General features: G+C 34.1%; 1 protein-coding gene across 6 annotated transcripts in view; it reads right to left on the reverse strand.

The window, feature by feature from the left end:
- The window catches only part of POSTN (periostin), a 45,192-nt gene extending 32,186 nt beyond the window's left edge, over positions 1-13,006 (reverse strand). For all 6 annotated transcript variants that reach the window (XM_066235945.1, XM_066235944.1, XM_066235943.1 and 3 more), the window contains exons 1-6: positions 12,865-13,006; positions 11,103-11,201; positions 7,854-7,918; positions 4,187-4,344; positions 1,872-2,036; positions 433-579 (exon numbers count right to left, since the gene is read on the reverse strand). In XM_066235945.1, the coding sequence (XP_066092042.1) occupies positions 433-579; positions 1,872-2,036; positions 4,187-4,344; positions 7,854-7,918; positions 11,103-11,201; positions 12,865-12,983 (753 nt within the window). In that variant the 5' untranslated portion in view covers positions 12,984-13,006. The remainder of the gene's footprint in view (positions 1-432; positions 580-1,871; positions 2,037-4,186; positions 4,345-7,853; positions 7,919-11,102; positions 11,202-12,864) is intronic.
- Between the last annotated feature and the right edge of the window lie 1,161 nt (positions 13,007-14,167).

Here is a 14,167-nt window from a genome sequence, read left to right on the forward strand (position 1 = left end):
TGGTGAAATTATACACACATAACACAACGTTATAGAGAGCAGAAAAGCTAATCCTGGAGGGAAAGGGGGAAGGCATTGCAGGGAGGGGGAAAGGGAGATATTGTGGGGAACATGGAGGAGGGGCGATGCATTCGGGGGGACACTAGAATCTATGTAAACACAATAAATTAAAATAAAAAAGATGGACACATTCTAAATACATTATATACACCACAGTCACATAACTATCTTTATCTGTGTTGTCCACATAAATGTTTATTTATAGGAGAAGATTTCTTCAATGAAAATAAAAATATTTTCATTTCAAGAAATATATTTGTTACATTTATGACAGGCTTGTTCAATAGCATTTTTATTGTTTTTAGATTCTGACAGAGAAAGAGAAGGCATTTCAATGATTCAAGACAATCTACTCTTACTTTTTGTACTGACCCTAAAAGAAGAGAGATCATCTTCTGCTTCAATGAAGTCTTGAATTGAGGTACCAATTTGTGTAAGGACACGATCAATGACATGTACAACACCATTTGTTGCAATCTGGTTCCCATGGATGATTCGAGCACAGTTAACAGTGACAACCTATAATTATTTGGAAAAATCAAGAATCAGAGCTATTCATTGACTACTGAGGCAGTAAGTCCATTTCCTATTTTTAATTAATATGAGTAAAATTAACATAAAAGAAGTTATATTCTGAATATAAATGCTGAGAATAAAGGTTTATGTATTGTTATGTAAAAAATAGAAATATATGATAACAGAGCCAGTAGAGAACTCAAGTAGTTATCCTTAACATATCATAAACATAAGAAAAAAACATTTTTATTTGAATTATTGCTGTTGTTCTTTTCTTTCTTTTATGGAGATAGCAATCAACTTTTTCTAATGTAGAGCAATAACTAACATAAAGGTCTAAATATTCTTCAAATAAGTTCTGAGAGAGAAAAAACAATTATTGCATAAATTTAATCAGTCCTTTCCTGATAATGTTTTACATATTGCCTCATCAGTGACCCATTTTATCCCTGGAACTGTGACTGTGAAAGAACAGTATGAACTTGTTGCAAGCTTCACACAAAGACTCTTATCTAAATATACAAGAACCTAAATCAGTATAGTAGCCAGAGGCTGAATAAAGGAATTCTCATTCTCTGATTATTCTTTTGAGAAATTTTCTGATAAATTCTTATGTATTATTTTTCTCTGATTGTTACTTTTTCAAACACATCAACTATTAAATGTTCTTTTTTGGATCATCGAAGTCTACTGTCATTTTGATTTATTTCTCACAATCACTCTTTTTATTTATTTATTTATTTATTTATTTATTTATTTATTTTATTTTATTTTTTCTGAAGCTGGAAATGGGGAGAGACAGTCAGACAGACTCCCGCATGCGCCCGACCGGGATCCACCCGGCACACCCACCAGGGGGGATTCTCTGTCCACCAGGGGGCGACCAGAGCCACTGTAGCGCCTGGGGCAGAGGCCAAGGAGCCATCCCCAGTGCCCGGGCCATCTTTGCTCCAATGGAGCATCAGCTGCGGGAGGGGAAGAGAGAGACAGAGAGGAAGGAGGGGGGCAGTGGAGAAGCAAATGGGCGCTTCTCCTATGTGTCCTGGCCGGGAATCGAACCCGGGTCCCCCTCACGCAGGCCAACGCTCTACCGCTGAGCCAACCGGCCAGGGCCCACAATCACTCTTGAGTAGAAATCAGTCACAGAATTATTAATATATCTGCTCTAAACATGGGGCCAAGTCATGTTACGCCACTTTTATTATTTCTGTGAACATTATATAAATAGTAAAGAAAAGAGTAGAGGCCATATTACTTAGAAATGTAGAAATGTACTATTTTCTAATGAAACTTACCCCATTCGGATAATGGTTAATGAAAAGCCCCAAGTTATTGTACATTGAAGAGACAACCATGCCATTTTTTAAGTCCTTGGTTAACATTCTCTGGTTAACCATGTGGCTATGTAAAGCATTCAGTAATTCAACATTTACATTGCTCTCCAACCCTCTACGAATGTCCTAGGAAAAAATTAAAATGATAAAAATTTATTTTTCTGTGGTAGATTATTAATATCATTACTATTATTATAATTACACTGTTTCTATTATCATTACTTTCTCATTGCTTTGTTCAGCAGGGCAAACCAAATTGACATAAATAACTGATTTTATATTATTTCAATTACTAAGGAATTTTGTAAGTGCAAGGTACTCATTTGAGGATCCCAAATCTGGTAGAGTTCTCGGGCACTTTTAGAGATAAAACAAATTTTAAAGGCATATATTGAAAAAGTGACAATCTTGATATACATAAAAGCTTGGAATATATAATGATCAGATATTAAATTATTTTGATTAATAAAACAAAATGCATTATATTTGTATACAGTATTGGAATTTAAACAAACATTTTATATTTATTCAAAAATGAATTTGAGAATTCAAATGTTTTGTAACTTTTATTTATTCAATGTGCCATATATGATGTCATAGTGTACTCGGGAAGTACAGTAATATGTTAGGTGAACTCTTTACCTTTAAGGTATTTTTCATATCATACACAGCATGTAAAAATGAACACAGTGAGATAAAAGAGAGAAGGAGGAAAAAATTATTTCAGGAGTGAAATGAGGAAAACTAGCCTTTCGACATCTGCAGACAGGCCTGGAAGGGTAGATAGGATAGGAACAGGGTAATGATCATTCTGAGGTCAGGTGCTGACACAGGGTTAGCATTAAGAGAGTAGAAGTTGTCCAGTGGGTTAGCATATACTTTTGTGTTTCTCGGAAAATATTAAGAAAGAGATCCAGAAAAGTATGGGAGAGTAATATGTAAGACTTTAATGCCTGAGTAAAGTGGAAATTAAATTGGCAATGGGAAGCCACTGAAGATTTTGGGCATTGAATTATAATAATATTAGTGAAGTTTTACTAGTATAAATTAAATATTAACCCTTAGGAAGGTTAATACGGTGGTAATGCATAGCAGAAACAAGCATATTAAGAGTATGAAACATGGGATATGTTGACTAACATCTTTTGCAAGAAATGGAGGGAGAGAAGATAAGGATGACTCAGTTTCAGGCAGGTGAACACTGAGATTGCTACTGCCAATTATGGAACAAAGTCAGCACAAGAGCAATTTCTTAATGGGGAAAAAGAAAATGGCATATGTTTTTGATATCTTTTTGTTTAAGGACACAGATGATGTAGCTAAGGAGTGATGTTATATTAAGATGGATATTAGAAATACTCCCCTGGGGTTCTAAGGAGAGCAAATATATACAAAGAACACAGATTTCATGACTTTGCACTACAGTAATAGTTGAAGTCCCTGGAAGTTTATATAAAGGGTAAAGTCTATTTCTGCATAGCCTTTAATAAGACCCATCCTTAAGGCAAAGAGGAAGAGTCAGCAAAAGAGTGGTGGTTAGAGATGTGGCCAAAGTTAACCAGAAGAGAGAGCTCTATGATGCAAATATTTAACCACAAAGTCAATGTAGCAATTTACTACCGTCCTAGAGGAATCAGCCTAAGTTTTATCAAGTATTCTTTGACTCTAGTAGAAACTATTAATTCATCTTCATATCAAGAAAAAAGTAGAAATATATTTCATACCAGTTTTACAGATTAGAAAATTGAATCGTAATCTAGTGTGTTATAAATCAGTATTCACAAAATCAAATGCATTGTTTATAACACTTTATTTAAATATTCAGCTATGTTTATGAATCTTTCAATTCCTGAACATACATATATATTTACATATAATTAAAATAATAAGTATATTTATATAATATAATATAATGAATTTCAAATTTCACTAGGCTTCTTAACTTACCTTTCTATTAGATATGTCAATTAAAATGACACATTTCCCCACAACCAAAAAGTGAAGAGGAAAGGGGTAAAATGGGATAATAGTAAGTGCTCGTTCAGTTCACTCTTGGTTTGCCTTTTCTTTAGGAAGCTATGAAGTTGCTGGGGAGTTATTTCACTTATGGATATATCAAAATGATTTACTTCTTACCCCCAATAACTCATCTTTTTAAGTATCTTTATATGTGCACAATAGAAATGTATAAAACTTCCATTATTATCCAAGTTAATAGAGGATTTAAAATAACAATAACACCAAAATAAATTATATTAATAAAAATAGTAAATTACAGAATCCAAATTGTCCCAGGCCTCATTACTCGGTGCAAAGTAAGTGAATGATCCTTTTCCCTCAATCTCTTCTCTCAGTTTTGAGACGTCAGAGTAGCGCTGTGTGGTGGTGGCCCCCACGATGCCCAGAGTGCCATAAACATGGTCAATTGGCATAACTGAAACAATAAAGCAATGAATAAGTACTCAGGATTTCATTTAAAGAATATTACTTCACCATAATTTAAACTTTACACTATGTTCTCCAATGTATGGAACTAATCATTTTAGCAATAAAATTTTATGAGTCATCAGTTTTGGTATGAAAGTTGCCTTTTGAGTGCTAAACATGAAACACTATTGAAAACTATTATTTTATATACCTTTCCATATATCCTTGTGAGAGAAAATAAATTTTAAATTGTAAATTTAAATAATCAGTAAATTTTATGATTATTTCATGACAAGGGTATGAAATATTTTCCCATATGCTGGCTTAATATTCCTAAATAGAAAAATATTGTTAGGTATAGGAATATAATTTTTATATATTTGGGTCTCTAAAAGAAGTATAGAGACCTTCTTTTTTCCCCCAGTTGTTACACTTTTTTAATTTTTGAATTTATTGGGGTAACATTCCTTCACATACCCATATAGGTTGAAGTGTACAACTCCATAAAACATCAGCAGCACACTGCACCAAATGCCCATCATCCCCCTAGCAAAGTCTCTTTCCATCCTCGTTTCCACCCCCTTTACCAACCCTCGATTACTCCTTTCCCTGTGGCAATCACCACACTATTGTCTATGTCTGTGTTATATATATTTTAAAATATATATGGTTTTTGGTTAATCCCTTCACCTTCTTTCATTCAGTTCCACAACATACCACCCTTTTGACAGCTGTCAGTCTGTTCCATGTATCTATGCTTCTGTTTCTATTTCATTCATCACTTAATTTTGTTCATTAGTGTCCATATATAAATGAGATTATACAGTATTTGTCTTTCTTTGACTGTCTTATTTTACTTAGCATAATAATCTCCAGGTCCATACATGCTGTTGCAAAAGATAAGATTTCCTCTTTTTGTGACCAAGTATTATTACTTTATGTAAATGTACACAGTTTTTTATCCATTCATTTACTGATGGGTCCTTGGGCTGTTTCCAGATCATGGCTATTATAAATAACCCTGCAACAAACATAGGGGTGTATTTTTTTCAAATTAGTGTTTTGGATTTCTTAGGATATATTCCTAAAATTGGGACTGATGAGTCAAAAGGCAGTTCCATTTTTAATTATTTGAGGAAACTCTATAATGTTTTCTACAGTGGCTATACCAATCTACATTCCGACAAACACCATATTCTCACCAGCACTTGCTGTTTATTGATTTATTAATGATAACCACTCTGACAGGTGTAAAGTGATATCTCTTTGTGGTTTTACTCTACATTTTTTTTTTTTTGTATTTTTCTGAAGTGAGAAGCGGGGAGGCAGAGAGACAGACTCCCACATGTGCCTGACTGGGATCCACCCAGCATGTCCACTAGGGAGCAATGCTCTGCCCATCTGGGGGGTGTTGCTCCATTGCAATTGGAGCCATTCTAGCACCTGAGGCAGAGGCCATGGAGCCATCCTCAGTGGCCCGGGCCAACTTTGTTCCAATGAAGCTTTGGCTATGGGAGGGGAAGAGAGATAGAGAGAAAGGAGAAGGGGAGGGGGAGAAGCAGATAGGCACCTCTCCTGTGTGTCTTGGCCAGGAATCAAACCCAGGACTTCCACAGGCCAGGCCAATGCTCTACTCACTGAGCCAACTGGCCAGGGCCTCTACATTTTTTTTGATGATTAGTGAGGTTGAGCATCTTTTCATATGTTGATTTTTCATCTGTATGTCTTCTTTTGAGATGTGTCTATTCAGGTCCTTTGCCTATTTTTTAATTTTGTTGTTTATCTTTCTAGTGTTGAGTTTTATAAATTTTTTATATATTTTGGAAATGAATGTCTTATCAGATGTATCATTGGTGAATATGTTTTCCTATTTAGTGGATTGTCTTTTCATTTTGTTGATGGTATTTTTAGCTGTGCAAAAGCTTTTTAACTTGATGAAGTCTCTTTTGTTTATTTTTTTTCTTTGTTTCCCTTGCCTGATATAACAGTAAAAATGTTAGTATGAGAGATTCTTACATTTTACTGCCTATGGTTTCTTCTAGGATTCTTTTTTTTTTATTATTCATTTTTTTTAGAGAGGAGAGAGAGAGAGAGAGAGAGAGGAGAGAGAGACAGGGGGGAGAAGCTGGAAGCATCAACTCCCATATGTGCCTTGACCAGGCAAGCCCAGGGTTTCGAACCGGCGACCTCAGCATTTCCAGGTCGACGCTTTTATCCACTGCGCCACTACAGGTCAGGCTCTTCTAGGATTCTTAAGTTTTCATGACTTACATTTATGTCTTTTCTTGATTTTTGAGTTTATTCTTGTGTATGAACCTACTTCTTTTAATCATAATTTCAGAAGGAAATAAATCAAAGTATCTAGCATGCCCAGAATAGTTATCTTGAACTTACAAAAGAAAGATCAATATACAAATATCAACCTTAAGACTGTTGCAGCCAATTTATTTTTTTATAACTTTATCATATTTAAAAATTTGTTCAATTTGGCCAATAGCATGGATAAATGGTTATTAACTCTGTGAATATAATACACTAGGTGATACAATTAATATGTTAAATTGTAAAATTAGGATTTAAAAAGACCCCAACAGGATGGAAAAGAAGTTCAAGTTAACAGGTTAAATGTAGCAGGGTTCCATATATGTTCTATGTTCAAGTTGAAAACACAAATCCTAGAAAAAGATCTGACTTGATAGTATTTATGTAAACAAGACCTGTAATTAATTGTAATTGATTGCAAATTCAATATGAGTTAATTATATGACGTGGTAACCAATTATATTAACCAAAGTTCAGGTACACCCCAAAATGAAGTATTTGTCTTAATATTATCTCAGCTGCTTGGAACCATATGAGTTGTAAACAGTCTGGGAACACAATCAGAAAACAGATGACTGGACTAGAGGCTTTTTATGGGTTGGTATTCATGATGGTGAGACATCCAAAGTCTATGCAACATTAGAGGACATGGAGTTGGCTTCCACTTCCCCCAGAAAAGAGAAGATTTTGTTGAGGAAGAAAGGTAGCTGGTAGAAAGGTGTGATGGTTAGTGTTGAATATTAGAATAGTTGTCATTTCAAAGAAATAGATGAACTGTTTTTTTCTAGTTGGCAAAGTCTTAGGAACCAACTTTCAATACAAAGAACATTATAAAATCAGAGCTGTTCAGTTAAACAAGTGATGTCTTGTCAAGTAGCCAGCTACATGTTTCTAGACAAGTTCAAAGAAAGGGAGTTTGTAGAGGGATTTTTTTTTCAAGAAGGAAAGATAAACCAATATAATTTAAGCTTCTGTTGCATTGTCCAGCATTCAGTGCATGCAAAGCATGTTTTAGTGCTTTACCACCATGATAAATTCATGAATAACATAAAAATCTGGGGGAATAACTAGGATTTACTATGATGCTAAACACACACAAATACATACACATTCAGTTGACTTCTCTACAATCTACTTCAACCCTTTTCCTCACACAATACAAGTTCCTCATTTAATTCACTAGTTAAATTTTACCTGCTGGGCATCCTTTCATTCCTTCCATTCTCATATAACCAGGGCAACATTCATATAGCACAGTCCTGCATATTGGAAGAAAATCAACATTAAAATGAGAAACTATATAAAATACATTTTGACATAAACTTAGCAAAGCATATCACTTACTGCCAGAATTTATTTTTGGAATATAGGAATCATTTATTTACTTTTACACCAAGGTATTTTTATTAGCTTGATTTTTCTCTGTGGTTTCATGGCATTGCAGAAAAGTTTCAGGATCTTGAGCCAAAACAATGGAGCTTGGTTCCCAGTTCCAGTACTTAGTAGATGTGTGACCTTTATCAAGTCATTTAACAAAGCTGATTCTCAGTTTCTCAGACTATTTAATGTGAATATTGTAGCTCTGTCTACTCACAGGGTAGTTGTGAATGTCAAAAGTATGTTTCAGAAATCATTTTGTAAATTCCAAATAGCTATTTATGTTATTAGTATAAAGTTATTAAAACTAAGAATATAAAGAAATGCATTTCAATCAGTAAAAGCAATCCTGTTGCTAAGTAAAATACGCAATTTTTAATCTGAGTTGTCAATAGAGTTTTTATTTGATTATATTAAAGAAAACCTTTACCATCTTTTTTATTTTTGTATATTTTTAAAAGACAATTTAAACATTTGTTTTAAGCTATGAGAATAAAATATTTTTAAAAATACTATCTTAGTCAAGGTTTGCTTGCTTAAATTTTCTGTCCTTTGCAAAAATTAATTAAGGCAAAGGCCAGAAAATTTAAGCAAGCAAAGATATGTGCAGAACAACTTTTTAAAAATTTACTGTATTTTGTGAGAAAATTATAACCTGAAATCACCTATATAATTGCTTCCATTTTTTCATTTTACTAAAAGTATAATCCTGTTCTTCATTTTATCAAATTCCTTTTAATATTTTCTGGACTTTTCAAGATCTATTTTAAGTAGTATTTTTAATTAAAATTTGATATGTTGGTAGGATAAATAAAAGTACAGAAAAATTGTTTCTATACTCATCTATGGGAGTGAGAAATTTATCTTCATTTCCTGAATAGGAAATTCATTTACACCCTGTAAGGGAATTTTATAAACCATACTGTTACTGGACCAATATACATCTTGGAAAATATCTTAAATGTAGAAAACTTCATATTTTTTATTAGACTGTCCATTTACTATCCCCCCTCATTTCCAAAGCAACTGTTCATCTTGAAGACAAACATTTCTGTCAACTGATACATAGGTTTCATAGGAAATTTTAGCACCTGCCAGTACATGGCAAATCTTCCTGTCAAAATTACTGATTTTTTTGGTTATTTGAAACTAGCTAGCAATTAGCATTTGCATTATTCCAGGGCACAGATATAAATGTGTTTGTGAAAATTTAAGGCACTTGGGGAAAACAAGCTAATATAATTAAACAAAGCAGATATTGTTATATGTCTGGTAAAAAGCCAGTCTTCAAAGCAGAAAATAAAATTAATAGAAAGAAAAAAATCTTGGCATATGTTTTGTATAAGCCTTGGTATCTCTAATATATTTAGATAATTAATACAAGATTATATCACACTTCCTAATTTCCAGGGAGGATATAATAAATGTTTCCCCTAAATATTTCAGAGAACAGGTCCTTTCTTATGTAGTTAATGTGAGTTCCAAATATGTTTTATGATAACCAAGAATATAAAGAACAAAGACATTTGGATACAGAGCTGTGGAGTTCCCAGCTGGGGTTTGGCCCACATCATGGCCAAGACCATTATCACTACTGACTTGTAATAGTAATTGTAAATGTGTGAATGACTCACAAGTCTACCAGATGTCTGCAAACTAATAAGGATAATATCTAAGTCAAAAAGTAACAACAGTTGAAATTCTATTAAGCCAATGAGTGAGAATAGGTAACAATGTCTTATGGTGTCGTACACTTGGTTACCATGGGGAAGTACAGTCCAGCTAAGGCTATATGCCTTGAATATATGTTTCTTGTTTGGAAATAAAAATAATTCTATGCATTTTAAATAGGCATCTGCTCACAACTCTTTTTCCCATCTGCATATATTCATTTGTTTAAAATAGTTAAAATAAAAGGACAATTGATATTGTTAGTTAGCAATTTCACATTTGTTCATTTAATTTATCTTCAGAAACTCTGTATGTATTAAGTGCACATTTCACAGGTAAAAAATAATGAAAACTTTAAGAGGTTAAATGATTTCATATGTATTATTTGTACCAATATTTTAAATTTAAGAATAAGTTTTTTATAATCCTCCAATCTTTTCACCCTATTTAGGGTAACTAGCATTTAATGATGTGCTAAGCAAGTCCTCCGACAGATATTCTGCTTCTTAAAGTGTACCTCACTGTGAGTAGGTTCCAAATTAATAAGATGCAAGGAGTCATTTCCATGTTTCCTTGACTGGGAAGAGCACCTCTAGTCCTTTTGACTCAGTAACTTATTTTATCTATGACTCACTCCCTCATTTTAAAATGACAAATTTGGACTACATGAATAGCTATTAACCTTTACATGACCAGGATTATATTTTTTCTACTAATAGTTATTAATAGATTAAACCAATATACATGTCCATCAAGTAATAAAAAATGTTTTCTAATTTTAAGTTAAATAGTGAAATAAAAAACTAAGTTAAAAGGTAAATGTCTTTTTGGTTACTGAAATAATAAATATAGTGGTGACTTCATGGACCCTTGGAATAGAATGACTGAATTAAATAAAGAGGTAAATTTCAAATCCTTTGCAACTTTACAATTTGATGAAAACTGAGTCAGTTAAAGTACTTCAGATAATTTCCAAATGACTGTAAGTAAATATTATTTTGTGTCTCAAAAACCCTGATACTTTCGATGATTTTGTTCTTCCATCCCTTTTTATTTCTAAAATAAGTCAACTGAGGTATAAAGGTCAGTTGACTTTCTTAAGAGAAAATAGGATGTAGAAATAACACAGTCAACCTCTCACACTGATTCTAAACCAAATCACCTTGTCATGTGATTTGCCGCCTGTGGACCTCTATGACACATAGGTTCAGGAATGAGAGTGCAGGGAGAAATGCAGGGAGAATTTCTTCATTCATGTATGTGATCCTTTCTTTAAAAAAAAGTTCACAATTTGGGGAGTATTTTTAAGAAAAATGACGTGTATGCCCAAGGAACAGCACAGACATCACAGTATTGTCTTTGGAACTGGCCCATTAAGAAATAAAGGAGACTTACGTTTTCTTTCCACAGATGGCACCTTGGTACCAGTTCCTACAAGTGCTGAAGTATTTCTTTTTGGTTCCTAAAATCTGTTGAAGGGCACAGACATTTGGGCTTGAAAGGTAAAAAAAAAAAAAGAAAGAGAGTTAATGTCCCAATGACAGCTAGTTTTTCTTAATATCTGCAGGTAAGATGGTTAAAAATATTAATATGTAGATTTCATTTTCAAAGATGTTAATTAGTGATGCCCTGGCCGGTTGGCTCAGTGGTAGAGCATCAGCCCAGCGTGTGGAAGTCCCGGGATCGATTCTTGGCCAGGGCACCCAGGAGAAGCACCCATCTGCTTCTCCACCCTTCCCCCCTCTCCTTTCTCTCTGTCTCTCTCTTGCCCTCCCACAGCCAAGGCTCCACTGGAGCAAAGTTGGCCCAGGTGCTGAGAATGGCTCCATGCCGTCCACTTCAGGCCCTAGAATGGCTCTGGTTGCAGCCAAGTAATGTCCCAGATGGACCGAGCATCGTCTCCTGGTGGGCATGCTGGGTGGATCCTGGTCCAGCGCATGCGGGAGTCTGTCTGCCTTCCTTTCCATTCTTTGGCCCTGCCACCCCCTCTAACTTTAGAAAAATACCAAAAAAAAGATGTTAATTAGTATTGAACAGACCTGATTTTTGATCCAATCCTACTGAATCATTAAAAAAAAAATAAAGTGTTGGGTTTTTTTGCAGGAAAGAGAAGAGAAATTATATAACCCTGAGAGTTAAATGCTAGTGTTTCAAAAGTTACTCTAATAGGATTATAAAAGCAGCATTAAGTTTAATGCAATTTAATTTTCATAGGTCTTATTACTTTTAATTATAAATGATCCATTGACCTTTTTAAACTAAACACTGCTCATTTGGGATGTGAGGGATCCTTTAGGGTTCTCTGGAACAATGGGATTTCAGAGAACAAAAGAGACAAGTTTTGCTATGTCCACAGACACTATAATCTGTAATTGTCTAAGTAAGCCATCACAGAAATAAATGAGGGCTATATTTAAAATATGACTGCACAAAGGAAAATTTATTTCTTTGGATGGAAGTAATAGACCAGAACATCCTCTGCCAGAATTTTAAGTGTTTTTCTCTGATAAAGAGATAGAAGTCTTATTTGCACTGTGAGGAAAGGGCTTTTGAACATTATGAGAATCCCTCTAAGACCCAGAAAAAAGTGCCAAGATCCCTTTCAAAAAAATCCTAAACGGTTGGGTAAGATATTAAATTATGAAATGATTTTAAACATGCTAATTGTAGTTGAGTTTGTTCTAGGAAACATCAATTATTTTGAATCTAAAACTTAAAAGATTTCTTAAATGCTTCCCCCCCCCCCAAATCAGATAACTAATTACATTACCCACCCATGGTTTAATTTTTATACAGAACTTAAATAAAAATTTCTGTCACATCATGTAAGATATTTCAAATCTATTTACATAATGAGAGACTCTAACCAGAGATTCTTTAATTTTGAAAATCTCTTTCCAGATTTTGGAAGGAAATAAAAGCACAAGTAAACTACATCATAAAGAAATCCCTGTTAAATGTTGTTAATTAGATTAGAATTATATAACATTTCATGAAAAGCAATTATACACATTTTGAAAGTTAAAGTTTGAAACATAGAACTACAGAATACTGATTATTTTTTCATTTTTCTTATTACTTTGTGCAAAAGAAAACATGTATACTTGCACATAAAACAAGCTAGAGAAGGAAAAAGAATTTATAACTTCTGACTTACCCCTGATCCCGGCCCCTGATACGGCTATGAGCCAAAATTTTGTCATAATGGCCATTGGCATTTGCAGGGTTAAAAACAGCCAGCAAGAGTAGAGAGAATGCATGTAAGAAAGGAATCATCTTTTGCCTCTCTGTTGCAGTTCATCCACAGAGAACTAGCAGTGGGATTTGGAGAGCTCAGAGTTTATATACATGTCAGAGAAGTGGGAGGGAGCACTTATCAACGTTGGGAATCTGAACTCCGAAGAAAACTTCAGCAACTTCAAGCAGTCAGCTACAAGCCGCTTACTGAACACACTGAGCCTTTTCTTTTTACTCATTATGAAGAAGATATTTATGTTTATATTATTTATATTTCTCCTTATTTTAAATACGTGGCTCATTTCAATTTTGTTCTTTGGTGATCTAGAGGGACCTTTTAATGGAAAATCATTTTGTTTGGATTTGAAGGAATATTGTGCCCTCCATCCTGTCAGACTGCATGTTCCTAGGCTCAATCTGGTAATCATTTGGTTTTGTCACATCTTGTCATATCAGTTCACATCAGAAGGGAAAAGTAACTGTTTTTCTTTTTCCACCAGAAAACAAACGAAGATTTAAGTTTAAGAATCACAAAAGAGTAATGGCTGTTGATTAAAAACAAATGTTGACTGGACTCAACACTTGCACGGCATATGAAATAAGAATTCTAAGTTGCTGACATGTGAGGGAGACCACATTTTCCCTGCAGTCCTACTGAGGCGCTCCCTCCCTTCCCCAGGAAGAGAGGCAGTTAACGTAGAGCCACGTCTGGCAAGTTTCCCTAACTCTTGAAACAAAGCAGAAAAGGAAAACATCTGAGCTTTATTGTTTATTCATTACATACTTCACATGATGTTCAAAATCTCTAGGCAGCATATCCACAGATAACCACTGGTCAAAAGTATCACCTATTGGAAAACAGTATTACTGATCTAACTGTATGTAACAGAATAATTACATTCATATTAAGAAACAGGGATGTTGCCAGGGCTGTCCTGATTTTATCAAGAGTAATAGTCTTTTAATGTTACACTATGCAGTTCCTAGTCAAGGTAATATGCATTCTCACCACCCTGCACATGATATATCAAATCTTCAGAACATTTTGGATAAAATTAATCTGAATTTTAGAAGTCAGCAATAAGCTAAAATGATACCTGCAACAAGTCTCCTTGAATAAACAAGTTACATACTACCCTAAAGTCAAAGTGTAATCCAAATGTTTCTTGTGGCAAAGTGCTTCTGGTGGAATAGCACATCAGTTTTGCTTCCCCACTGGTAAT

The sequence above is a fragment of the Saccopteryx bilineata genome, chromosome 6 (genome assembly GCF_036850765.1).
Source record: "Saccopteryx bilineata isolate mSacBil1 chromosome 6, mSacBil1_pri_phased_curated, whole genome shotgun sequence".
NCBI lineage: Eukaryota > Metazoa > Chordata > Mammalia > Chiroptera > Emballonuridae > Saccopteryx > Saccopteryx bilineata.